Below are 27,692 nucleotides of genomic sequence, written 5' to 3' on the forward strand. Positions count from 1 at the left end.
ACGGCATCAAAATTGGACTACATGTACAATCTTTACTACTATTTATATTTAAATAAAAGTGTACAAAAATGTGCTACATCGTACCACAAAACTTATTATTAAACTATAAGTTATAAAATGTCAACCATAAAAAGAAAATTATAAATATTATTTTATATTATGTTAAATTTATAATTATAAATCGGACCACATTATTTTAAAATATACGTGAGTGCATAAAATATTGAACAGTAGTGTAGATTGGAGCTTGAACGGGGTTTGTTTAATAATATTGCAATAGGTTTAACTCAATATTTCTGTATATGTATCCGTCATGATCTCAGTCCGAGGTTATTTTGGTGGTGTAACCGGTTTCGCACGTGAATTGGGAGACCTGTGTTCGCATTCCCATTTAGGTCGAATGAATTTTTTCATGGTGAATATCCTTGGTGCAAATAACTTTGAGCTCTAGTCCTCTCCCTATTTTGCGTTCCAACTCATTTTCGTTCCATTAGATTTTGTGCTAAACTTATTTAATTTTATTAAAAAAATAATCAAGAAAATATTTGATTTTTACTCGTCTTAACCTTGTAAATTTCATGGATTTATTTCATGGCTTCTTGGAGTAGCCATTTTCCTCAAACGTATACTCAATTGTCTGCTTCATAAATTAGGGAAGTGGTACTTTTTTTCCTATCATGTCGGTGCATTTATGAGTGCTCCAATTGAGGGAATCGTTTTTCGGGAAAATGTAATAAAATTATCTTGTATGATATGTGGTACGGTATTTGGAAATATTTCAATGTCTTATTTATTCAATATAATAAAATTACATATTCCTCTCGTACTATAAGAAAGGAGGTAGAAAGGAAGCCTTGTATTATTATATATAGTGTTAAAGGAGGCCTATTATTAAATTTTGTTTGTATTTTCCCCCGTGAAATAGGATTGTATTTTAATGTAGCAATACGTATATCTTAGCTTGGAAGTAGGAGAAATTATTATAATTAAGATGTTTAATTCATCATCATCAAGATAAGTTGTCGTAACTAACAATGTGTTTTTTTCTATTTTTCAGGTAAGTTCCATCCCTGCTGTCCAAAAATTGGTTTGCTCTTCTTGTCGTAAGTGTACTCAAATGCAGGTGGGTGGGAGTATTTGATTTCTGCGACCGTATGCCTTCTCCACAACTTACCTGCGAAACATAGCATACAGGAGCCGTGCACTATGACTTTCAGGTGCCTATATTTTTTTCTGCGGTATTTCGAGTGTTAATATCGCTTCATGTAAGCTATTATGAAAGATCTGTTAGGAACATCCGATTATAGAGGTATAATAAGAGGTGTTTGTGCGACAACTGCTCTAATTTTCCATTCAATGGTATTCATGCCCTTTCTGCGTGGATTTGTTTTCAATTTGTTGATCGATGAACGTATCAAAAATTTCATATTAACATGTTGATCGTAATCCTTTTTTGATAGAAATACTTATTGAAAATAACTTCGATACGTGTTAGGAATAAGTTATCATAATGATGGAAATTATGAACCGCTATTCACAGTGATTAAAAGTGTGGTAAATATCCGGTGGAATAAACTTGGCTTCGATTGCTTGGCCTATTCATTGAGGATATTATTGACCGGGAAAGGGAAAATAGCTCAACGTTCGATAATATGAATTCGATAATATGAAAAAGATTTCCAGAAATTGGACAGCTATTCTATATTTTTCTTAAATAAATTTATCAATATTTCGTGCTGGTTGCGGGAAGTCGCCGATCAGAAAATCATAGAAGCTCTATTACAGTGCAATGCTAAGTGGGAATACTTCATGGCTTCGACCGATATAGGGAATGGATAAGGAATGATCCAACTCTAGAATAGAGGAATAGAATGAGGACCGAGATATTTATGGCTGAATTCAATGGAGGAGAGTGAAAAGGGTGTTGACATCAGCGTCAGTAGCAATACTTGAAAGAGTTTATCTGAAGGAAGAGACGAATGCGACAGGAACAAAGGATTGAAGCCGAGAAAATAGGTAGTAGAGTTAATAATTAAAGGGTAATTCCACGTCAATTCAACATAGAGAAGTGACATTTTCAACCCGACCATGTCAGATTTCTTTCAAATTTGGTGTATCCAATGGTACTGGTAAGTGATGGAAAAAATACCAATTTTTAGAGGTAAATGGCGACTTCGTCAAAAGTTACAGGTCTGCATATGTTGGGAATTTGTCGAAATTTCAGCGTCTCTCTCTAAAGGCAAATGACTATAATTCGGGTTATATTCTAGGTAGAAAAATGAAACTTATGTTTTTAGAAAGGTAAAATGTAGGGATTTTCATTGATATACAACATGGCCAACATAACTGCAATGATATATCCATGACCTATACCGTTCAACAATGGGCATTTCATATTTAAGTGGTACTTCTTGCATTTTGCTTGTGTAGTTCTGTAGACAAACAATTTTTTGGGCATGATGCCTAAAGTATGCCATCTTGATATTTTGTATACGTGTAATAAAATGTATGAGCAATAACATATATATTTATAAAAAACTATTGAAGGGGGGTGTTTTGACATATTCAAGGTCCGAGGTCAAGGTCAATGACCTCGAGTATTGAAATTATTATAAATAGGCCATGTTGTATATCGATGTAAAGCCCTGCATATTAACTTTCCAAAAACATAAGTTTCATTTTTCTACCTTGAATAGAACCGGAATTATAGTCATTTATCTTTAAAGAGATACGCTGAAATTTCTACGAATTCCCAGAATTTGCTGGCCTGTAACTTTTGTCAAAGTCGTCATTTACTTCTACGAATTGGTATTTTTCCAAAACTTACCAGTATCATCGAATGCACCAAATTTGTAGGAAAACTGACGTTGTCAGGTTGAGTGGTGTGTTGAATTCACACGGAATGACCCTAAAACTCTAATCTTTTTCCAGTTCCAATCCCAGGTAATCTCCTCTCTTGACTGCTGAGATACGTGCTTTGCACATGCGTAAGAACGGCGTACTGGACATGCGTAGGTTCCCATCAATGGAGCGGAAATTTCCCAATTTCAACGCTAGCGTTCTTTTTCGAATGCCAAATGTCATGGGAAAATCAATAGGAGGTAGGGGAAGGAGGATTTCCCTCGATCCCAATGGGATGCGTGAATTTCATATGCTATGTGGTTTTAGGGCAATGAACCGGCGACGACGCGACAGCTTTATCCGACATAAATGCTAGAATTGAAGCCGGACGTGAGTGACCTCCCGGTTATTGTTTGCGATATCCAATTGTATGAATTGTCTCGGGGTGCGTTTAATTAAGGGAACGTCGTGTTTCTGAGAGTTGATTATATAAAACTGAGAGAAATTGCGATCTGAATGCTTTGCTTAACCACTCACATAAGTTTAAAAGGCATGTTCATTACTTCTCTTGTGGTTTGGCCTTTCAATCTTCATAGATATGAATATATTTATTTAACTGGGAAACCAAAATAAGCCGCGTAGTTTATTTGCATAATTTTTGTTTCAAATATTCACTCGACACCTTAAGCGTAAACATTCAAATAAATTCAGAGGCAAGGAAAGAAAGGGACAGGAACATATAATAGAAAAAGGACGAGGACAACGGTGCTGTGGTAGATGGAAAAAGCCAGAAATCAGAGGGTAAAAATGTTACCTGACAGGGACAGGAACTCTAATCCTCCCGGTTGCCGGCCGGGTGCTCTAACCAGTTGCGCTACCAGGAAGCAGTCAGTATGGAAGCATTTTTACCCTCTGATTTCTGGCTTTTTCCATCTACCACAGCACCGTTGTCCTCGTCCTTTTTCTATTATATGTTCATGGTCGATATTTAATTTCCCAGTTCCATAAGGAAATTTTCTGCCCTGAGGCTAACAGCTTTGTCGTAAAGGCGTTGGTATGAGGAGGGGTTTTTCCTCTTGCTATTATTTTATGTTGAGCGTCATTAGAGCCAGCGATTTGAGCATATTATGTTTGTTATTGCATAGCAGGTGTATTTATAGGAATTTCATCTCTTGCAAGTACTTCCCCGCGTGCATTGTGAACGGTTTATTTTATTGCCGCTACCATTCGCGTTGCTCGCTTCGTGTGAGGGGGTGTACAAAAGGAGGAGGGGCAGGGTCCTGGCCTCTCCCCCGAAATGAGGCAAATTTTTAGCTTTCAACTACACGGGTGCTACCTGCATTTTTGAGCTTATTTCTAACCATCAACTAGTGCACGCCCATTTAGTGGCACTATCGTATGTACATCCTGTGTATCCACTATTACTATCGTATGCACTTACTTGTTTGAATTTCACATATATTTAAATATAAAATATCATGGTCTTCCCTTTTTGCGTCCGTCACATTATTTGACGCGCCGCCCAAGTTGATGCTGTCCCGGTAAACCAAGTTCACCCTTACCAGCCATATTTCAGTACATTTCCTATTATGCGCATTTGTTTATGATGTGGGTGTAGTGTTGTGTTTGTGCTATCAGAAACTTAAAACTAATAACTGGAGAAATTTTGAGAAATAAATTCACAATTTCCTTGACCTAAACTCATATTCGTCTCGGCCATCGCCCGAAAATATTCTGTGTTCGATTAGGCTTCGTTTATGTACATATATGGGTAAATTGGTATAATACTGCTTAAATCTTAGAAGCGAAATACATTTCCTGATTATGGGTATGTGTGATCAACGTTAAAGTGAGTGATGTAGATCGTATTACTCAGGGTTTATTTGAGATTTTAGATTTGGGGATAAATCATTGAAGAGTATGGTTTATGGTCATGTTTCTAAATTTAACCATGGCAGGTTTTCAAGTAGCTGCTTAGTTTTTTATCTTTGGATTTAGTCGTAGAATATTTACCATTTCCTGATTTTCCCCACCAAAGCTGCGAAGCTGATTACTGATTATCCTTAGATGTTAAAAATATTCTTGGGCTGAACGGTAGTTGCTCGGCTGAGGTTTTCTAATTCTGAACTCAAGGCATGGCGTGCCAGTGGCGGCGAAAGTTGCGAGTTTCTTGTAGTCATCGATCGGAAGATGTTTTTGCTGCCGTTCCGTAATCCCGTTATTTGGAAGCAGCGTCTGCAGTCCCATCGGTCGAACATCCGCCGTGCATTCTATTTTTAAATCTCATCCTTCCTCCGCGTTTAGATGAACTGGATGATTTATAGAAATGCCTCTTGTCCCCACGTAAGAACTTGAAGTTATTCTCGCTGTAGAATACGTCGATATGGATATTATTGAGCCCAAATAATGATTTTTTTCATCGTTAAATATTATTTTGTTATTTCACTTAGTTTGCCAGCCACGGTGGCGATGGGGTAGTGTCCTCGCCTGCCAAACTAAAGGTCGCGGGTTCGAATTGGGTAGGCTTCCCCTGTCCAGGGCATGGTTGTTCGTGGCCAATATGAGCTGTATTCGGTGGTTTGGGAATAAATTAATTAAAATAAAAAAATAAATTTACAGTGATATTTTTTTATTTTAGATTTTGTTTACATCTCTTGTGCGGATCGCATGACTCATTGGTATTTTTGGCTTTCTCGTACTACTTAAGCTAATAGAAAAATGATCTTCACCATAAGAAGACAACTGATAGGCTCCTAATTAGACCCTTTAGATGAAAAGTGAGCTCAATGAAGATAAATGAAGCTATATGAATTTTTCAGTCGAAGCTACAGTTTTAATACGTTCCGATATTTTCTTATTGCTACATTAGGCCCTCCACACACGTTCCGGCCCGGCCTCAAGGCTCGGCCTCAAGGCCTGGCCTCGAGGCCGGCCTTGAGGCCTGGACAGCGCAGTTTGGCCGCCTCCCATACACGTTCAGTTTGGCCTCAAGGCCCGGACTGTACAGTCCGGGCCTTGAGGCCAAACTGAACGTGTATGGCGATGCCTTGAGGCGGATTGCTGGCCGGACGGCCGGATGGGAATCCAATGAGGTCCGGCCTCAAGGCCAAGCGAAACGGAGTCGGAACCGAATGTGAAGGGTGAATCCTGCAGTTCGAGACACTTGTTTTCCCTCTCCCACCACATTTTCAACCCTCTCGCATCTACTGTTTGTAAAAAAAAAAGCGAGACGCCATAGTTTGAGGAGCTCTATCGTCTAGATGAGGCAATCAATTTCAATGCAACGAAAAGCTACGAAAGGGAATTTATTTTACGTTGCATCATTTACGTAAAAAAATTTCCGCCCCATATTGTTTTCTGTAATTTTTTTTGTTATAAAAAAGTACCCGTTTTTTGCGCCTAAAATGAAGTTTCCCAACTTTGTGCGCTTGGTAGTCCCGTAGTTTTCGTTCCAATAACTTGGGATTTTTATATAAGATAGCCAGAACTTACTCCTGAACAGAGAATATTTGCACAGAAACTGATGAATGATGCTCTGTTTGAAGCAGAATTAGGATCACTCCATAGAAATGCTTCAATAAATACAGGTTTCTCTTTGGAATATGGCCCTCCGTCACATTCATCAGAGCACAGTTTCCAGTCGCAAATATCCGTCCAACAACATCAAACTAATTCTAACTACCGATCAACATCTGAGGAGCAGCAATCTTTTTTTGATACATTATAGAACCAAGTTTATTACACCCATTTACAATAACTTTTTCTTATATTTTTTTATAATTTAAAATATTAGCCCTAAGTACTTAACATTACCAAGGACAGTAATACGGGTCAATTTATGTTTGAAGTGTTTGTAAACAGCCCTGCATTTGTATTTCCATCGATTGTTCAATAGAAATTGACTTCAAATTGCGTACATTGCATTAAGAGTCAAGTAAAGTGAGTACCTATACACGAGTTGAACGTATAAATAGGCTAATAATTTGAAGGCAACACGGGAGATAGGAAATTTTGTTCATATAGAAGTTATTATACTATATATAGCGTAATAACTCATGTATGGATATTACTTTAACAGGTGTGCCCACTTATTTTGCTTGACTCTCACAATCAGTTATTTTATTTATTTATTTACCTTACAGAAGTCCTTTAGTGCTTTTGCTAATGCCAAGCAAGTCTCTGGTATAATTTGTCCCAAAGATTGAGGGGAAATTCTAGTAGTGAACTTCAAATCTTCCAGTGTCCTGCCTGTAGCCAAATATCGCAATGTTGCTGTTAACTTTTCGTGAGGCGTTATAGCTTGCCTCATAACAGTGTCTTGCTTGGCAATAAAAGGTGTAACCATTCTGAATAACTCCAGGTAAGTTGGTTCGTCCATTCTTAAATAGTTCTTCCAATCTTTCGGATAACACTGAAGTTCGGTTAATAAATTAACATGAGTAAATTTTTTCCTTTCAAGCCACGACTTCGCCCACATGCTTCTCTTGCGCTTTTTCCTTTTCGCTAGAACACACACTATGGCTGCTATTCTGGATAAGCGTTGCAAAAAATAGCATATGCTATTCTGCGGGTCATTATAGCAACGACCCCGTATTATGAATGAAGCGTAGTAATAATTTTGTTCGGAATAGCAGCATACTATTTCTTGCGCGAGCTATTTGGAAGCTCCGCCTCTTCCCGTATGAAAAACTTTCTGAACAGTTTGGGTAACCTATGAGGGAGAAGATATTTTATATATTTTTCTGTATTTTACGGAATATTGACTTGAAATTATAAATAATTGCTTTATTTACATTTAAAAATTATATTAAACCTTGGAAGTATATAATACGCTTTGAAAATCTCATTTAAGAAATCAGCTGTTTGTTGTGGTTGTGATAATTTCCCAATGGCTTCAGACAGGTGGGTTAGGTCATAATTTCGTTGTTATAATGATGATTTATCGGACATAAATATTCAATGATTTACCTATATCCGATCGGTCCTTTAACGTGAGATATATGCTATGCGAAATAATCATTGAAAGCTAAATATGTTTGCTTTTCTTCGTAAATGTGTCAGGCTTCGAAGTCTGTTTGTTGCATATCAGAATTAATATGTATCAACTTTTATTGTATTGCTCGTGACGATATCGTTTTACTGTATGAACTAGAAGCTTTCGTTTCTAATGTTATCTATATATTGTATGACTCCCTAATTTCAGTGTTCATTCTCTGTTTAGGAAATGAAGTAGGTGGCAACGTCACAGCTGTGCTCTCACGTATTATGATGGAATAGTATCGATATTTCAGCTGCATATTTGGAAAAAGCAGAGGGAGGTAATGTTGAATTTGAGGATGGATGGAACAGCTGTGAAAAAGTGAATCTAGCAAAAGTGAATCGTGTGGAAAGTGCTGTTGTGTCAGTTATCATTGTTTTCGTATCAGCTGATTTTAATGTGCTCACTGAAATTTTTGATAGACCCTGAACTGTGCCGATAAAATGAAACTTAATTGTGTGAATAACTTACTTGTCTATAGAGGAAACAATTTGTATTCAATTCCACATGATATATATTGCATTAATGATGCAGTGCATGGATATTCCAATAAACGTTTGTGGTGAATCATATTTGTTCGGAAACTTTATTGGTGTTCGGAGAAATCCTTTGTTTTCAAGCAAGTAATTCAAGTCGACTGCCCGTGTTTATAATTTAATAAATTTTTAGTTTTAATTGTAGAAGGCAGCGAATAGTGGGGAAAACAATTTCGACTCGTTGCATGTATTTGTATATACTGTCCAATTGAGGAAATGAACGGCTGATCAAAGTATATGGTATTATTATGGTAATATATGGTATTCATTGAAAGCTATAACTATTAATATATTTGGCAGGTTAGTGTGTTAACACAAGCTTGAAAATTTTCAAGAATCGACCTGATAGCCTACATTGAGGATATTTTTAGTAGCAAGTCAAGTGATGAAATAAAATTATGAATTGTAAATATGAATAAAACGCGTAAAATTTGGGCTAATGGTAGTAATTCTTTGCATTAATTGTTATTGTTTTCGTACTGTCGATGAAGCAAGCTTGTGCTTCATATATCAAGCTCGAATGTTAATTCCTAACCAAATCACTTAACTAGTTAAATATTCGTCACTTATGCTACTATTACTTAATTAAAATAAAGCTGATATCATTTTATTTTTGGCTATTATTCCATTTTTCAATGCTTGATTAGGTTACTAACCTCAGAAAAACAATTCGACATCGCAATGCGCACGTTTTCTGGGTTGAAATATCGGATAGCTCGGCCTCGAAGACCGCGTAATATTATTGCAAGCCTACCGGTTGCAATTCACCGTTCAGAATAGTGAATTGCTACGGGCCTATGCTATTCTGTGAATTACGTCTTCCGGTGTAGTAAAAACACGAATTGCAACCGTTCGTAATACCAAATAGCATAGGCGTTGCAATACGCTATATTATAGCAACAGCGGTTGCAATATCGAAGAATAGCATAATGCTATTCCATCCAGAATAGCAGCCTATCACTGCAATTGCCTCAATCTCTTCAATAGTTGACATGTCGAGCACAAAAGGTACACCGTCGAACAGAGCTACCGCGCGACTGGTTTGCGTGGGGGGAGAACACGACTCCGGCCAAACAATGAGGTCCGGCCTCAAGGCCTTGAGGCCGGGCCTCATTGGATTCCCATCCGGCCGTCCGGCCGACAATCCGCCTCAAGGCATCGCCATACACGTTCAGTTTGGCCTCAAGGCCCGGACTGTACAGTCCGGGCCTTGAGGCCGGGCCGGAACGTGTGTGGTAGGCCTTACTCTCACTACAATACCGCCTTACACAGATTGTCTTTCTACTTTTCTAATTGTGGTATTCTTGAATATCTCGAGTTCAGTAGAGTTATCGCTTCAAAATTTGTCAAAAAATTCATTATTCAAATAGTGTATTATTCTACGATTTTTTAGCTATCGGAATATAATCTTATGTATTTCCAAATTTGATGTAACTCTATCTGAATTCCGTTAAATTCAATGAAATTTTGTACAGTAAAATAAAATTGACATCCCACCACCTGACACCGCGATCCATGTTTCACCTTACGAAGCGAAAAGTTCATTACTGATTTTATATCATAGATAAAAACATTCTTCTTTCAACGAGACTAAAACTTGTCATCAAATAACTACTCCGATATTTTTGATTTGATCCCGTTTTATTTCAGAAGCATTCTGAGAAATCCTATACTTACCGCCATCTATCTCCTGAGATCTTTAAATTTAGCTTGAATGTACACTGGATGAAGTAAATTCACGTTTTTAAGATACATGATGACACGGAATAAAAGTAGGGGCACAATAAGATAGGTAATGATAGACATTTTGAGGTATTTAAATGTTACTTTAAAATTTAAATCCGCTCAAATTGTAACCTTCAAAAGTGTAAATGTATGGAGAGGAAGGGTTTAGAAGCGCAGTGTTTAGTTTGGGCACAATGAAGGACTTGGATGCCGTTTATATACAGTAACTGATAAGTTGTTCATCCATGTAAACTCACGATATTATTCTCCAGGAGAGGGCAATTCCTGCAATGAGACGGGATGTGTTGTGAGCTGGGGGTCACTGTGGCTATATTGTGACTTGGCTCTCGAGGGAGGGCCGGCCTACTACACAGGTTAAAATTACTATTTTTGACTCCATTCATTATCTAAGTTATATTCAGTCGGAAGAATTGCTTCGCGCCCCCCCACCTCCTAAGTTGTTCCCCCCCCCCCCACCCCCGGACACTTTCCCCTCCTCTCGCGGGAGTTCCGCGCGCTTGCATGGACCACCAGGTTTGGAGCGGACTGCCACACGAGGGAATAGGGTGGTTTCCTATAATTTTTTTATTGCCTCAATCGAAAGATTATTATTCCTGGAGTACGCATTTAAATTTTTTAGATTTTTAAATGACAATATCTATTTTTCGCGATTAAATGAAACGTGAAAATTTTCAAGCGCGCGCGAAAACGCGACGGCCTAATAAGTATGAATGCTGGGAAAACCCCGTGTGACGTCATTCTGGTTCAGGCTGCCGCCATGTGTGGCCACCTTGGTGCGTGGCTATGGGCGCCGCTACGAAGTAGGCTGCTAGCAGGTAGCAGAGTACCCTGCTGGCAGGTAGCGCTTGGCTTAAATAAGTATTATTAATACCTTATCAAGCGAAGAAAACTTTCCGACCATAGGCAATTTTAATAGGTTATTATTAAGAAATGTTTTCCTGGGCTCTGTGCCTCATGCATGCATTGGTAATCTCAGACGATGTAAAACTCTTGACTACTCGTATAGCATCAAGGTCCCTGTGACGTCACGTGGAGTGTTATCGTATGGGCGCCAATCTGGCCTTTTTCAATTGCGGTTAAAATTGACCATTGCAATTCGTCTAACCTGGGATTTCTAAAACCAAATAATTTGTATATTATGAATACACTAATGGTGGGTAACGGATCGCAATCAAAGCCTTTCGTTTTCTTTGATGAAGGAAACTACCCTATTCACTTTTGAAGGCTCTTTGATGGGGCAATTCACAAATTGTGGAGTCCCCAGGGATGTTCCGAAATCGCTGTTTTTTAATTGCAGAGGGAAGATTTGTTGGTGGATCGTGAGAGCTTTTTTTGGTTTCATTGAGTGATTCCACTACTTACCCGTCACAACGCAAAGAGGTGTGTCAAAGACACCCGCCCGTCCAGCCACCCCCCCCCACCTCACTCCTCCCTTCCCACCCCCTTCCCTCCCTCTGTGTACTGCGTGATGGGATCCCTTGGAGAGCATGCGCACATTCCCACTACCAAAGCGCCCTCTCTCTCTCTCTGCTTGTACGTATGTATGTATGTCTGTACGTATGTACCCACCCGCCCGGAATAATTCCTCTCCTCCCCAACTCTCTCCCCTTCGCCTTTTATTCCGGAGGCCGTTAAAGGCTTTCCGTCCCCAAACACCGCGCAATAAAAGACCGTGTATCGATTCGTCGCTTAGTCCGATTTTCTCACCGTGGCTTCGGTCAATTCAATAACTCGGTAATTCGATGTGGAAGCTAGTTTGGATAGATAGATAGAAGCTAGATTGAACCTGAATAAGCCACGGGCTTGTGACATCAAACTTTCATGTTGGGGGCCCAGTTCCTTTCGCTGGTCCATTTTGCACTTCGAGGGTTTTGTCCAAGGGTGTACGAAGTCTTCACTCGGGATATGAACCCGGGTCAGCAGCCAAGCGCTCATCAAATAAATAGGCTACTATTCGCTTTGGAAATTTGTTGAAATTTATTTGAAATCGCTGTAGAAAACCTGGAAGTGAATGTTAATCCAAACGGTATATCGGCGTGTTGCAAACTTGAGTAGGTAAGAACTACTTGTCGCCACTTCAGTCGAGCCATGTGGGAGAGCTCGATAATTTTTTCCTCGAATAGATTGTCTATGTGCATTTCTGTGTCCTCGATTCAGAAATAATTGGCAAAACATCGTGCTGTGCACTTGACGTATGGTTTAATGGTGGTTCCTAGTTTCAATCGCAATATCAATTGCAATTGTATGACGCCTTTGCGAAAACTGTGGCAAATGCAGTGATACGAGTAAACATTTTCTGATTCAGGTGGTCAAAATACGGTAGGAATACGTGTATTTAGAAAAAGTTTTTGTGGCCTTGTGATTTGTTACTCGTTGTAAATCACGTTAGCAATCTTGATTAAGGCAGCCTCCATAATCACGCCAACTAGCTAAAAGAAATAAGCTAATGCTTGAGTTTCATCATTATAATTAGTCAACAATCCTAAGATTGGTTTGACGCAGCTCTCCATTTCTCTCTCCTATCCGCTAACCTTTTTTATAGCGACTTATTTCTTCTCTTTAATATCCTTTATAATCTGTCCTATGTAACTTCTTCGGGGCCGTCCCTTGCCCTTCTTCCCTTCCAATTGTCCTACGATTGTCTTCATCATGTCTCATTATGTGGCCAGCTAAGTTGTCCCGTCTTCTGTTTAAGGTTTTTAGGAGGCTTCTTTTTTCTCCCACTCATCTTAGCACTTCCTCGTTATTGACACGGTCAATCCATTTTATCTTCATCATTTTTCGGTAGCACCACATTTCGAATGCTTCCACTCTTGACTTCTCTGCTGCTGTCAACGTCCATTAACTCGATCTTGTAAAGCAGCTTCAAGCAGCAATCACGTTAAAAATTTAGTCGCATGGCAATTGATGGTTAGCGCTAGTGGAACTGGTGGCAAAATTTTTTTTGGGTTATCACTATTTTCTGGAAAATTCACTCTTTTGAATTCATTTTCATTATCACTATTACTATAGAGTATTTACTTCCTCCGTACAAAACCTGAAAGTACAACTGGAGTGAGACATACATATTTGAGAACAGTGCGTTGCTGTTCGAACAGTTATTCTGAATTGAGGAATATTTATGTTCATCTCAGCAGCACTCAAATATCAATGCATTTGTGCCACTTCATGTGCGTGTCCTGTAGCATAAATCCATGCCTTGATAAGGAAACACCGTATCTAGTCAGGAAATAGGAATTTTCTGAATACTTTTTCCGATGGTCCAAACTTTTGAGCCACTGAGCGCCACTGCCCACTCGAATGTGTTACGCGTTTATTGATAAATAACAAATAAAACGGCATTAAGCAGGCCTGGAAATGAGCCCCGAGTCGAAGTTCGAAACGTCTAAATAATTAACGGCTGAAATAAAGTATTTGACGCGACAAAAGTTTACCCACATTATTCACCGAAACAGCATCAAATCTTATTTCTACTTATATTGTTAGAGGTTATTTAAACTACCACTCTCACTATACACCGCCACTATAGCTCTACGATTTCTTTTTTTTGCAAAAAAGGTTTCACGAGGCTAAAGAAATTCCTTAGTGGACCATGGAGGTAAGAAGCAGTGACATCCTATTAATACAAATTATCGTTATCTACTGATATAAACTGTTGACAAAAACGTTGAAGTAGTTTGAAGATTATGGCTGTAAGATATCATTCTTGTGTCGCCCGATTATGTATATGCTATAAGTGTAATAAGCTGTGATGTCCTATCATCATGAGTACCTTTGCGTTGAAGATTCTTCCTTACGATTTCCCCTTCCATTGTTTTTCATGAAAACATTGGTGACATTAGGCATTAGACAGGAACAGAATTCATTCTATTCATACTTACGTCGTGGCAGTGCATCGTAATTTTCAATACCGTATATTTTAATACTTACTTTCGCAAAATAATTAATCCCCTTATTTCATTCCACTCTACCTGTGTCTCTATGTGAGTAATCAACGTTGACGTCGTCATAAGTTTATTATCGTTGCTAAGGGGGTTTTGCTATGGGTAGGGTAATGAGTAGATATCAGCTGAAAATAAGCACGAAGAAAACCAAGATCTTAGTATGCAGCAGAAGAGAAGAAGTCAAGACCAACATTAAAATGGGGAAGCAAAAACTGATAGAGGTGGATGAATTCTGTTATTTGGGAAGCAAGATTACTAGTGACGGGAGAAGCAAGAAAGAAATTATCAGCAGAATAGCCCAGGCGAAGAGAGCATTCCACCAAAAGAGAGACCTGCTTAAAGCGGGAAACTTAAATATGGAAGTAAAGAAACAATTTATAAGAACCTACATCTGGAGTATGCTCTTATACGGAAGTGAGGCATGGAGAATGACCGCAGCGGAGAAAGCAAGGATAGAGGCCTTCGAAATGTGGTGCTACAGAAGAATGATGAAAATCAAATGGATCGACCGAGTTAGTAACGAGGAAGTCCTAAGAAGGGTAGGAGAGAAGAGAAGCCTCATGAAAACCTTAACAAGAAGACGGAACAACCTTATAGGCCACATCTTGAGACATGATGGCCTGATGAAGACAATCGTCGAAGGACAAGTGGAAGGCAAGAACGGAAAAGGAAGACCTCGAACAAAATATATGGAACAAGTAAAGAGGGATGTAAAAGAGAAGAAATACGTAGGTGTGAAAAGATTAGCTGATAGGAGAACTGAGTGGAGAGCTGCGTCAAACCAATCCTAGGATTGTTGACCAGTGATGATGATAATGATGAAGGGGGTTTTGGGATAAAAATGTTTTGAAGCAAAGGCTTATGCGTTTTAGAGATTATTTTGAGGACCTATCTGCCATCCTTAGCGGTAGTTGTTTGATTTGTAGCAAAGGATTTGATTTTTCCTTTGAATGTGTCTTTATAATTTTATTCCTTGGTAGGACTCGTTCGAGAACTAGCATATTAAGAAAACATTAGTTTGATACAATTTAATGAATGAAGTTAATAAATCGTATGAAATAAGTCATTTTGTCTACAGCTTAGTAAAACCACTTGTCCGTTTCCACACACTTTTATTTAAACCGACCATGGTTTCGGCAACTGGTGCCATTATCAAGGAACCATGTTCGGTTGCCGAAAACATGGTCGGTTTAAATAAAAGTGTGTGTAAACAGACAAGTGGTTTTACTAAAGCTGAATATCAAAGATTTCCCCGTATCACGCCGGACACTGTATCTATTAATCATTTTGTCTCAAATCATTTTCCATTTAGGGCACCAGCTGAATAAACGGTAATATTTTCGAAGTAACTTAATTACATCCGTATCTTATAGAATATTTTCTATCTTTCATCCCTTCATTTAAGCAAAGTCGACTTTACGTGACTATTGGCTTCCAATTCATAGATTTGCAATCATCTGTGAGTAGTTACGCAGGTAAGTTTCGAGCACCTGCCTCAAAAATAATAAGCATTTTTTGAACTCGGTCCTGCATCTTTCGCTGCGAGGCTCCTTTGCGTCGATACGAATATCCGAGCGTCGATGCATCTGCTCCTGGCGTATCGTGTCCACCCCTGGCTGTGCGTGCGCCCCTTGCCTCCCTTCGTATTATCCCGAGCACCCCTCCCCCCACCCCTTCTCTTCCCCCCTCCAGCCGCCACCATCATCCCCCCCCTCCTCCTCTCTTCTCCTCCCGACCTTCCCCGTCAGCTCAGTTCGTAAGCGGCCGCGGCCGAGGCTGTCTCGAGCCGAACAGCCCCTTCTACACACATCCACGCTTCTTCATCTCCCTATCTTACCATACACAGATCAAGCAGTGTTGTCTTTGATGTTAAAGGGTTTGCGGGGTAAGGCCTTTCATCTGAAGGGTATCCTGTTTTTTCCATCGTGTTATTATAGATACTGCACGGCTTAATTCGTGGTTGTGTGCCCTGCTCAAAGGGTGGCTTTAGTTGCTCCCACGATGTTAGGCCGGGTGAGACCTCGGCTGGCTCTACAATAGCTAGACGAGGTGCCGTGACGTCATCGTGGAACCAACAAGTCGTCCGTGCCCACCGCTACCGACTCGGGTTGTACTCTGTGACCTGTGTTTTCTATTTTTGGTGGGGGAGGGAGGGGTGTTTAAACTCTTTGAATGGGAGCATGGTAGCGCAGTGGGTGGAGTGTTAAGCTGCGGATCGGAGGGTCCCGGGATCGAACCCCGAGAGTGAATGCGTGAGTCTTACTTGCTGGTGTGCAATCACTGAGTGAGTGACCTCTTCTCATTCCGTCGCTGTGCTGTGTGTTACCTGAAAGGGAAATGAGATGTGTGTTGCCTGATGTTGTCCGTTTTGTTGTCGAAACGTCTGCGGAAGGGTGTCGATGCACAGTCGTCCCTCCGCGCACGCCTGACTGCTTCGCCATTGTGTGTCTGTGTGAGTGTGGTAGGGGCGATAACCCTAGGGTGTCCCGCCTGATCGGATAAACCCTTCTGGAATGGATAGGTCGGAAGGAGTCTACCCCAACGAATCGGTAAGGCTGCTTGCTTCCTCTCCTTCCTCGCGATCCCATGCCCATATCCCATTGTTGTTTTTTTGCATCTCTGCTTTCTCTTTTGCCAACCCTTGAGTTGGATGTGCATTTTAATCACGCTTGCTGATGTGTTTCGCACCTTTTGTGTGGGACCTTAAGGGGGTGCATCACTCAGGAACATACTTTCTTTTTTGGTGAGGGATTGCTCCCTTATATATTAAGCTATCATCGTGCAATTTTCGACGCACATAAATTAGATCCTGGTTAACATTTTCCTGTATCTCTTAAAACGTATGCTGCTATCGTCTTTAAATTTTCAGGGATTTTATATCCCTTGTACACCTCGGTCAATATTTTCCGGTACTTTAAATAAAAAAAAATTACCTCAGTATTTTCTCAAATATAAGTGTTGTGTGTTTGAGAAGATTGCCAATGTTGATTAAGGGCCACTCAATATGCTTTGAAAACTAAATGCGTAAGTTTTGAAGGAATTTTGTGGACGGCATAAGTCCGGTCGAGAGGAAGGGATGCGTCCGTGCAAGCCTGTTTTACTCGAGGAACTTCCTGAATCAGAAATAACAACATCGTGGTGGAACCTGAGTCGTGCGTGAAAGATTATTTGTGGCGTTGTGGTTTTCTTATTTCTATCTCCACGCTGAGGAATACTTCACCGTGGTACACGAGAGATAGCCTCGTTTATCGAGGCTCTTAAGTGTGCACTATGATGCATCTAGTCCTTCTGTGCTCGGTCAATGGTCTGTGCTTGGAAAAAAAATCTCCATGTGTTCGTCTATTCACATTCCTTCAACTGTGTTATTATTGTTGCTGTTAATGTCGGCCATTAGCTCTTGAGTTTAATTAAAGGAAAGAAAATTGTCGGTTAGTGTTGCTAATAAATGCGCACTCCCATAAAGCATGGCGTTGCTCTTGGTTGTAAGTTTTATATTTTGGGAAACAAATTGACCGAAGTCGTGAGCAGCCTTCATTGTGGAGCGCTGAGTGGACGTAAAACAACGACAAAAAGTGAGAGCAAAATGAAATCCTAGCTGCATTTTCCGGTCACCGTTCGAGGCGTGGTACCTTTATGAATGGCCGCATCCGACAGTTGTGAGGCCTTGTAATCTTGCTGTGGAATAGAGCGGGCCACATGAGAACGAACGCGTGCTGTGATATTCGGGGAGTTTTCGTTGGAGAGTGTAATGTGGCTCTAATTATGTCATTTGGTAGTAATCGTAGTTGCGGGAATATCAAAGCCATAGTCTTAGGTCACTAATTTTACTTAAGGTGATTCCTAGCTGCTGTGATTTGGTGAAACTTCCCGACGTTACTAAGGTAACGGCTGTACCCTATTGCGGATAACGATAACTGATAACTTCTGGCTTTACTTTGTGAAACCTCTCCATCATGGTCAGGGCCATGCTCTCCATATTGGAAATAAAGAAACAAAACCTTGTAAGGCTCACTATTTTTTAATATGGGCACGACCCGGGTTTTAACGTGGTTACATCCTCAGACCTTTCTCTTGACCAGAAGATGTAACCACATTACGAAACCCGGGTCGTGCCCATATTAAAATAATAGTGTACCTTACAAGGTTTTGTTTCTTTATTTCCAATGCAGATAACGCTATCGAGAAATTATATAACTGTACTATGTCCGGCTGTCAATTGGTAAATCTGGTTCCGAAACCTCATCAAATCTAATAACATTTCTGTGTTAATGTTTTGCGAACCCTTGCTTAATTTTATGTCCTTTCTTATGGAATTTCCTTAATTTTATGTATCAATTATAATCATAGATCACATCTAAAAATATATCTTTGAACTGAAATAAAATTTAACCTTCTGTAAATTACTCTCGTTTATGGTTGTTGTTTTATTTTCATTATGTATCATTTTCAAGGGATCTACCCTTACTTTGACGAATTCGGATTCATTTTAAACCTTAAAGTCTTTTCATTGTCTGTTTGCTTGTTTTTTTGTTTGTCTGTCCTCCAAAATCATGCCCCGCGAATTTAGCTCATTTCGCGATTAGCTATGGAGTTGAAATTTTCAGCACAGGTCATAACCAGATGACAATGCATTCTTGGGCTCTTTCTAGGCCTTCAGAGGCAATATGAGCCTCCACTTTTGAGAATTAATATTTACCTTAATCGACCAACTGCAGAATAAGTTCTAAAATTTAATTCTTCGAAATAAAGGGTTCTGGCGCAACAGATAGCGCATCTGGATCACAAAATTTCAGGTTATTACCCTGGAATGGTCCTTAATATTTCCTTATATTATTGATTTTTTATACAAGTTTACTTTGCGCATCTTCCATCGTTTTAGGCCTTACTCTTAGGCACTTTCATGTGTGTAACCTTCAGTAGCCTCAAAGACCTCGCTTATATAAAATACAATTGATAAAATTATATTGCATAAGTAATAATAGTATATAGAAATAATAATAATACTAATAATAATAAATAAAGAAAAAACCCATTTTTTCAATCGAAATAAAAGGCAAAACTAAATCACTCTGCAAAGGCCCAAAGTCCCACGTTTAAATTGCTGAGATAAAAGTCTACATGTTTAATAGAAAAACGCGGTGGGTATCAATTTCAACATTTTAAATCAAATTCATTCTTTAAATGTGCCATACATTAGTACAAATAAAATCTCAAACGTAAGGTAGTGAGATTATATTTTATTCTCAAACCACCGAATACAGCTCATATTGGCCATTTTATATTGGGTTATTCAACAAATTTTAACAAGCAAACGTACTCGAACAACCATGCTGGACAAGGTAAACCTACCCAGGCGGGACTCGAACCCGCTACCTCTTGTTCGGCAGGCGAGGACGTTACCCCGCCGCCTCCGAGGCCTGCAGTATATCACTCCAGAGTAAAATTTAAAACGAATGTGCACCAATTTTTTGGTTTTGAACAGGTAGTCTTATATCTGCTTTGAAGTAAAGACTGGTGTGAAACTAGGAGATGGTATATCACCTATACTTTTTAATTTGGCATTGGAACAGGCACTAAAAGAAATCAGGAAAACAGACCTAGGAATAAAAAGAGGGAAAAAGATACCAGTGCTCGTCTTTGCAGATGACGTAGTTTTGCTATCGGAAAATAAAGAAGACATATGAATCGTGGCGGAAATTCTGATGAAACAAACCCGTGAAGTTGGACTGAGTCGAAGTCCTGATAACTCGAGAATCATTACAATCGACGATCACATTTTTGAATGGTGAATGAATTTAAATACCTTGGGTGCCATAATCTGCTCAAACAGTAGTGAAGCATTTGAGGTACCGAAAAGAATAAATTCAGTCAACAGAAGTATGTATGCCCTGAAAAACCTGCTATCATCAAAAATGTTATCCATCAAAACCAAACTCAGAATTTATAAGACCATAGAAAGACCTATCCTTCTTTATGGAGCAGAATCATGGGTTATCGAGAAAAGAAGTTAATTGTCTTCGAAAATAAAGTGTTAAGGAAAGTTTTTGGTCAAAAAAGAGAGAATGGAAGCTGGAGAAGTAAACATAACAGGGAAATCAGGGATCTTCTCGACTCGCCAGACGTAGTAGCCGAAGCCAAGAGCCGCAGATTGCGATGGGCAGGGCACAGGATACGAAGAGAGCAAGAGGCCCTAGTAAAACAAGTATGGGCAGAAGACCCTGATGGAAGACGACCTCCAGGAAGACCGAGAAAAAGATGGAAGGATGAGGTGCTGATTGACATGGGGAAAATGGGAGTCAGCGAGGCGGATGCAGCAGTTAGAAAGAGTTGGGAGGCAGACAGTTGGCGAGGCTAAATATCATTTGGGGTAATGAAGGATCTGGTACTTTCCCGGCGAATCTTGTTGATGAAGTCTTGACGGGAAATCAGCTGGGTCAAGATTGACATTGCTGCCAATCTTGACCCGGCTGATTTCCCGTGAAGACTTCATCATCATTCGGGGTATAAATGGCCATGGGAGTGAGTGAGTTTTATATCTGTAAAATTTAAACGTGGGACCTTGGGCCAAGGCAGGGTAGTTTATTTTCTTCCTTTTGTTTCGGATAAAAAATTGGGATTTTAAATTAATATTTCAATCCTTAGCAATATTTTTACCACCTCAATTGAATGAAAATCGGTCGTTTGTGGGATTGTTTCCATTACGGATTGTAGGGGAGGACGGATGGGATTGGAATGGCTGAATGCCTCGCTCTCTCTCACCTCTTCTTCCTTATGTCTCGGGAGGGTGTCGCGTCTAATTCTGGCCACCGCACGTAGAGTATTCCCAGCAGACGTCCTTTCAACGGGGTCCCTTTCCCTTTGATGAGCATCTCATTGCTTTTCTCCGCTTTATTTGGGACTACGCCCTCATCGATTTGGTAAGTGCCCGCGTTCGTGAGGGCCCTTCGTGAAGTGGAACTTCCAATACTCTCAGCTTCGACGTTTTTTCTTTTATTATTATTTTGCACTCTCGCGGAGGGCGATCGATTCCAGCTTTCTATCGGTTGTTCTGGCCTTTTTTTTTAAGGTTTGGTCCGTTCCATTTTCTGTTTTTTCCGATCTCGGTTCGGTTCCTGACGTCGGCTTTCTGTTCCTGGCATCGGTTCTCGTGTCTTGAGTCCTTCTCATTGCATCATTTTCAGGGGCTATTTAATGATATTCGTTCGAATGTTGCAAAAACTTACAACTCGTCAAGTTATTCGGATGAGGCGAGCGACGGCGTAGGTCATTTGCGCCATACGGCAGGGGTTGTGAACGCGATGTCGGCATTAGAGTGCTTTTTACGAAAGGCGCCAAGGGGACCACGGCTTAACGTACCGTCCGTCGGACGGAGTGCTGTCTTTGAAATGACCTAATGCCACGCATACTCAAGTAGGGATTGGGCAAACTTTGACAAATTTCTACCGCCGGGATTTAAATCTGAGTCTACGGGGTGAGGCCAACACTCAATCTACCATACCAACCCGATCGTTACAAATAAAGCTATCTCTCAAGTATTTGTTTCAATAGTATCACTCTCTACTGGGCCGAACTGGCTTGCCTTTCCCGTAATTGGTTTCTATTATGTGCGTCTCGCCCTTTTACATCATCATCTTCATTTTCAATTCCCTTCGGCGTTGTTTTCCCAGTTCTGTTGTTTACATAAAGTATTTTTTTTATTTCTATGGTCCGTAGGGCAACTGTTCGTGTTTTTTTTTTCAATGTGTGTCAGGATTTTTCTGATAGATACTAGGCCTTGCATTTTATTGCCGGCGTACTTTGATGTAAATCCTGTTCTTCAGTGTTATACGGTCGTCTTCATCAGAAAGTGAGGCTGTTATAGTAAATTCTGTTTGTTATCAGCTGTAATATTGATTTATGTGTGGATTTTTTTCTTTCCCTAAAAGAAGCCGTTTCCGGCTAGTTCAGTCGGCTTTCCCGTTCCGCAGGAAGCTGTTTTGCCATTTTTTGTCTGCGGTTACTTTGATTCCATTTTTGTTTCTTTATCGCCAGTGCGAATGTGTCTGTTCTCAACCATTCAGATAAAGTTTCTCTTGAAAGCATATTCACTGGAAGGATATGGTTGGTGATATTTATTCCTCGAACGGGGAAGCATTTGTCATTCACAGTTGTTCATTCCCGTGGTATTGCAACCAGTTGATTCATCCTCATCGTTCCCAGGTGCTCGTCTGCTGTTTCAATCGCTCGTACATTGAATCTCAACTCATCTCTTTTCGATCGTCCAGTTCGATGTCTGCGCCCTTGGCTCACCTGGGCGTGGGTGACTGCCTGTTGATGCCATTGATGTCTCTCTGTTTTGATGGTGTCCTCGTGTGTATGTGGGACTAATATCACCCTTTCCCCACTTCATAAGGGAATGATGTCCGTCATTAATCCAGTATTTCACCTCCGGCTTTTTCTTTTTAAAGTGATATTAGGAGGCATCGATCGACGGTGTGTGGCGTGCGAATTATTCACGGCGGAGGAGGTTGTTGTTGTTGGGGGGGGGGGGGGGGGAGAGTGGAAGAGGGGGGCGCTCACATCTCGCACCGGTCGATCGCCCTCCCCCCCCCCCCCAACCGCACCCTCCCTCTCTCTCTTGCCTCTTGTCAAGAGTCCCATCGGTCAGGACGATTGGCGCCTGGATTCCCCTCCAACGAGTGGGTCTGCACAGTTTTTCATTTCGTGTGCCACCCTGCATAGAGAACCCAGATTTTGCTAAAGGCGTGTCAGTATCACACGCTCAGGATGGGGGCGTGAGCCGAGTCTCACTTTGAGGATGTCGTTTTTAGGTGTCCTTTAGGCTTCACACTGGATTCGGAGGGACCCTTCGTTCAGTAGATCTCCCCAATGGACCACCGCCACCCCTTTCTCCACGCTCTCCTTCCTTTTTTGAATCCTTGCTCGAGGTAATGAAGTATCTAAGGTTTTCCCGGCGAATAGACTGGAGGAAGAGTTCTCGGGTTTCCAAGATTCACCCTAAAGACGATGGCAGACTTCGCCCGCGAAACGTCCGTGCTGAAAAATCCTTGGACCCGGCTGGAAACCCGAGAACTCTTGTTCCACTTGCTCGAGGTCTACATCGGCCAACGACCCCCGACGGTTGTCATGGTTGCTTTGTCGTTCATAAAGGAATAAAATTATGTCCAGTACATTGAAAATGACCTCAGGAAATTTGTGTACGCGGAAGATAGGATCTGGGTGAAGTTTTCTCGGGTGTTCCACCAGGTGAGTTTGTGAGGAGGCATTGCGACGTTTCGATCTCTGTCTTTAGGGTGTCGAGTGAGGGCGATGGCAAATGACGCCGAAACGTCGGCCATGCTAACTCACCTAATGGGGTGCACTCGAGGAAAATCAACACGCATCGTATGACAGGAGAGCGAAAAGTCTTACGGTGTTTGGGATAATGCGCATTTTACGAATAATTATAATTTTCACTATTGACTAAAACCTGTCTTTAAGTTAAAATCGGTGAATGCTTTGTCCGAATTTTATTACTACTATCCAAATTATGCTTTTTGTTCGGCAGCAAAAAAGGTGTCATTATGATGTAACTTTCCACGTTAAAAAAATTATGTAGGTGGAGTTTTATATCAGCCACAGGTTTTTCGTGATATAATTTTGTCGGCATTCGACTGTATATGACTCCGGTGCCATTTTTGAAGGCTATGGATAAGTATCATTAGCAGCGGATCCAGGGTTAGAGAAAAGGGGGGGCTAGGGGTCTCTCCTCTCTTGTGTATATTCGAAAAATGAACAAAATTGCCATTTTATCTAGTGTAAATTGGACACCCATGGGGGTACTGTAGCCCCCTCTAGCCCCTATCTCGATCCGCACCTGAGTACATATATTCATATTTACTTGTGATTTCCGGACATTTTATTATGTCCCTGTTGTATCGTTTCACGCTGATCTATGAAATGCATTCTTAACTTTCACCATCATGCAGTGTCTACCATCGCCCTACTCCTCCTCCCTCCCTTATCCTGCGTCTCCCCCGCACCCCTCCCGCATCTGTTTCCCTTGTTAGTCGCTTCTGTCCTGGGCTTGTCGATCGGACGAACCCCTTTCTCCTCCAACAAGTGGGTCCGCATGGTTTTTATTTCGTCTCATCCCCTTCTAATTCATCCAGTGAAAGCGTTTCTCTCATTTTCATCCTTGCGGATTGCCGAACAACCCAACACTGAGAAAAAATTGACCTAATAATTGAAATTTAACATTGTATAATTTGTGTGTAAAGACGGAAGGATATTTGTTCTATACCCAATGATTTCTTCCGTTGGATGAAACTTATGTGAAAACATATTTACATGAATGCCTTGCGCTAAGTTGATTGGTGGTGTCAAATGTTATCGAAGGCAGATTTTCCACATCATCCCTTATTTTTTTTGCAATGCCCTCTGTCAGAAGTTGGAGTTACTTTGGAAGGCGATGACTAAATACGAGTAATGTATCGGTGGCTACCAGAAATCTTTCTTATGTTCCTATCGATCCGTTTTACGCTCATCTCAAATCGGGCTCAGCCTAATTTTACCATCAAGCTCGGTTAATCATCGCCCGGCTTTTTCCCTACATCCCTTTCCCTTCATCTTCCCCACCCCGCGCTGCTCTTTATTTCTTTGTTAGTCGATATAATCGGGGAATTTCAATTTTTCGCTCGGATGAACCCCTTCGTCCTCCAACAAGTGGGTTCGCATGGTTTTTCTTTCGTCTCTCACCCCCTTCATCTCATCCTCTCCTATTTAATCCAGTGCAAGCGTTTCTTTCTTCTCTACTATAGAAGGAAATTGGTAATTGACTCCTAATAGCCATGATAGCGGTTCTGTCTTCAATGGAGGAACAAAATTTTACCTGATGCATTGAAATTTGGTGTAAAAAAATTATGTGATTTGAAGCGTATCTGTATCTCATGCCGGATGATTTCCGCTGTTGGATGAATAAATCGCATATTAAAAACGCCATGTGGAGAATTTTAAACGCAAAGTTTATTAATAGTTGCTTATTGTTTGCTGATTAACTTTTCAGAACCACGGCATAGGAAACATGACACAAAGGATAGCGTGATTATGAGTAAATATTCTTTTCATTTATTATTAATATCAGCATTATGCTATGTTTGGTAGCAGAAAATATATAATTCTGTATTAACTTTTCCCGGTAAATTTAAGTATGCAGATAGATTTTGGATACCATCTATAGTTTTATCGTAATATTAGTTTTGCAACTACTGATTGATCAGAACTCGGTGTTATGTTTGAAGGCAATAAGGAAGTTTTACATTTATGATTCCCGCGCATCGTGTTTTGTTATGTTCCTGCTGTGATGTTAGTGTCATTAGTGGTAAAAAAAGTTACCCATGGGAGTGCATCCTGTCTTTCAGTGTTGATGTATTTTCGGACGAAGTACCCAGGAGGTCCTTAAAAGGTGTTATCCTTGCAAACGACAAGTGCGCCTCAGATTAAGGGGGTGTATCACCATTTAAGGTGACGTGCCTGGGCATTCCAGCGAGCAGCATTGCGTTGCTAACGGATTTCCATATTCGGATCCATTTCCCGTTTGATCTCGATCAACCCGAGAATGCTGCTGGAATGTTTCTCCCCTTTTCAATTGGAATACTCGCATTATTGGGAAACTTCCGAGAATTTTTTTTAGCGATTGTGCTCGTAGTGATTGGGGCTAACAGCCGATATTGTGCCAAAGAATCAACTCTCTACTTTTTCAGACCACAAATTTGTATAATTGTTACGTTTTATCCGAGCAGTGATATTGGATCATACTTTTTGTTTGTTTTCATATATCCATGATACCAGTTTCTACTTCGTTTCTCTGTCCTGTTCGGATGGTAAACATTCCCAAAATTTTTAATGGTTTTAGACTTAACTTTCATTGGAAATAGAATTGAGAAAAGTGTAAATTTTATAAAAAAAATTTCGATGAGACTAATCTACATCGATTTACGCCATTGTAAGTTGTTGTGAACTCTTGAAGTGTGTTCAACTCCATAGTTACGCCAAGCTAAGTGGTTGTGAACATTACTTTATTTTTTAGAGCTAGTGAGTATTTTTATTTAGTATGATAGAAGTGAAAAATACTAAATAAATTTATTTTGTTCATATTTCCACCCCAAGTAATTCACTCTCTTTTATTTTCTCATTAAAGGCGTTGATTGGGCTGAATTGCTGAACTTCCTTTCCCCCCCTCCCCCAGCCAGTCTGTGTACAATCAATACAACCCCTTTGAAAGTAACTCACACGACCGTTATACAGAAAACTTCTTCTTCTTGCCGCAGGGTGGGCACTGAATAACACTCAATGCGGCAATAACAAATAAAAGTGAAAATTTTCAATGGGACGCTGTCCGTCTTTGCTTAGGAGGGAGGGTTATTTATTCGCCTACGGCGACCTTTGAGGAAGTGAATTTGATATGAATGTAACCATAATTATTGATTAGTTGGGATCGGCTTCACCCAAAACGCATGTGCTGAACCTATGTTTAGACTCCTTTCGGGATACACTGGAGTCAACTGCGTAGCTTGGTACTCTGAGTGTACTTATGCCCGTAAAGGAGAAGGTCCGTGGTTCATTTCCCGGCCGAGGTGAAATTTTTTCCATCTTTTTTCGGCAATCATGCCATATCCACGCCTCCGACGTAATTATATACGTAAAAAATTAATATACACCCCGAAGCTTCTAAGCAGTTCTATTCCTCATTGGACATGATGATGGGAAAGTTTTGAAACGAGCGTAGTCAAGACATCAATTAATTGTGCACCGTACGAAATATAAAAAAAGTTTTATTTTATTATCTCTGGTAACTTACCGGAGAATTCTGTATTATTACCTTCATGATGGAGACTCATCCCGTGCTGTTGCCTTAGAAGTTGCCAGTGTATAGAGCGTTGATTGGATGGCAGTGCAGGCGGGTGATTGCTGCTTTAACCCTTCTCCAGTTCGCATGGATGTCGTCGCCTGATGCCGTGTCTGATCCCATTGTAAGGGGGTTGGAAGAAAGGGTTGGAGGCAGAAATAAGTTCCAGAAAGGGAGGGACGACTGCGTCTCGTGAAAATTTGCATATTCCTTGAAAAGGCGGAGGACGCAATGCGCCCAACGAACGACTCCATTGCTTCAACGGCGCTTGCTGCTGCTCCACTTTTTTCTCCTCACACCACCCCACACCAACTAATCCTTCTCCCTCCTCCGCTCTTGTGTTTTCTGCCTCCGATCTCAAGTGCTGTGCTCCGGGAGCAATGACACGGCGATTGTGTGTTAAAGTGGTGCGTGGTATAGATTTTTCCGTACCCACTACCCGTTTTATTTGTGCTAATTTTCTTACGGTCTGCATAAGGATCGCCTACATGCCGTCAGCAGATTCAGTTTAATTGATCAATTTTCCTAGAAACAATTACGTGTAACTTTCGTCTTAATAATGTTCTCTGGCTGTATTCAACGGCGTAAATTGATTCGTATATTTTCTTGTCTTATCCGTTATAATTCCACGAAAGCGTTCCTTTATGGTTGGCAAATTCGTTTCTAACTCTTCCGCATTCTGTAAAACCTCCATCATTATG

At 40.5% G+C, this 27,692-nt stretch overlaps 1 protein-coding gene across 4 annotated transcripts in view; it reads left to right on the forward strand.

The window, feature by feature from the left end:
- The window catches only part of LOC124160748, a 327,883-nt gene that overhangs the window by 61,516 nt on the left and 238,675 nt on the right, over window positions 1-27,692 (forward strand). Inside the window, exon 1 of one of the 4 annotated variants that reach the window (XM_046536758.1) lies at window positions 15,876-16,654. The exons of the other annotated variants lie outside the window; for them this stretch is intronic. Within the exon in view, the coding sequence (XP_046392714.1) occupies window positions 16,619-16,654 (36 nt within the window). The 5' untranslated portion in view covers window positions 15,876-16,618. Of the gene's footprint in view, window positions 1-15,875; window positions 16,655-27,692 lie in introns of those variants that run through there. 4 annotated transcript variants of the gene reach the window in all.

Source organism: Ischnura elegans, chromosome 6 (assembly GCF_921293095.1).
Source record: "Ischnura elegans chromosome 6, ioIscEleg1.1, whole genome shotgun sequence".
Lineage (NCBI taxonomy): Eukaryota > Metazoa > Arthropoda > Insecta > Odonata > Coenagrionidae > Ischnura > Ischnura elegans.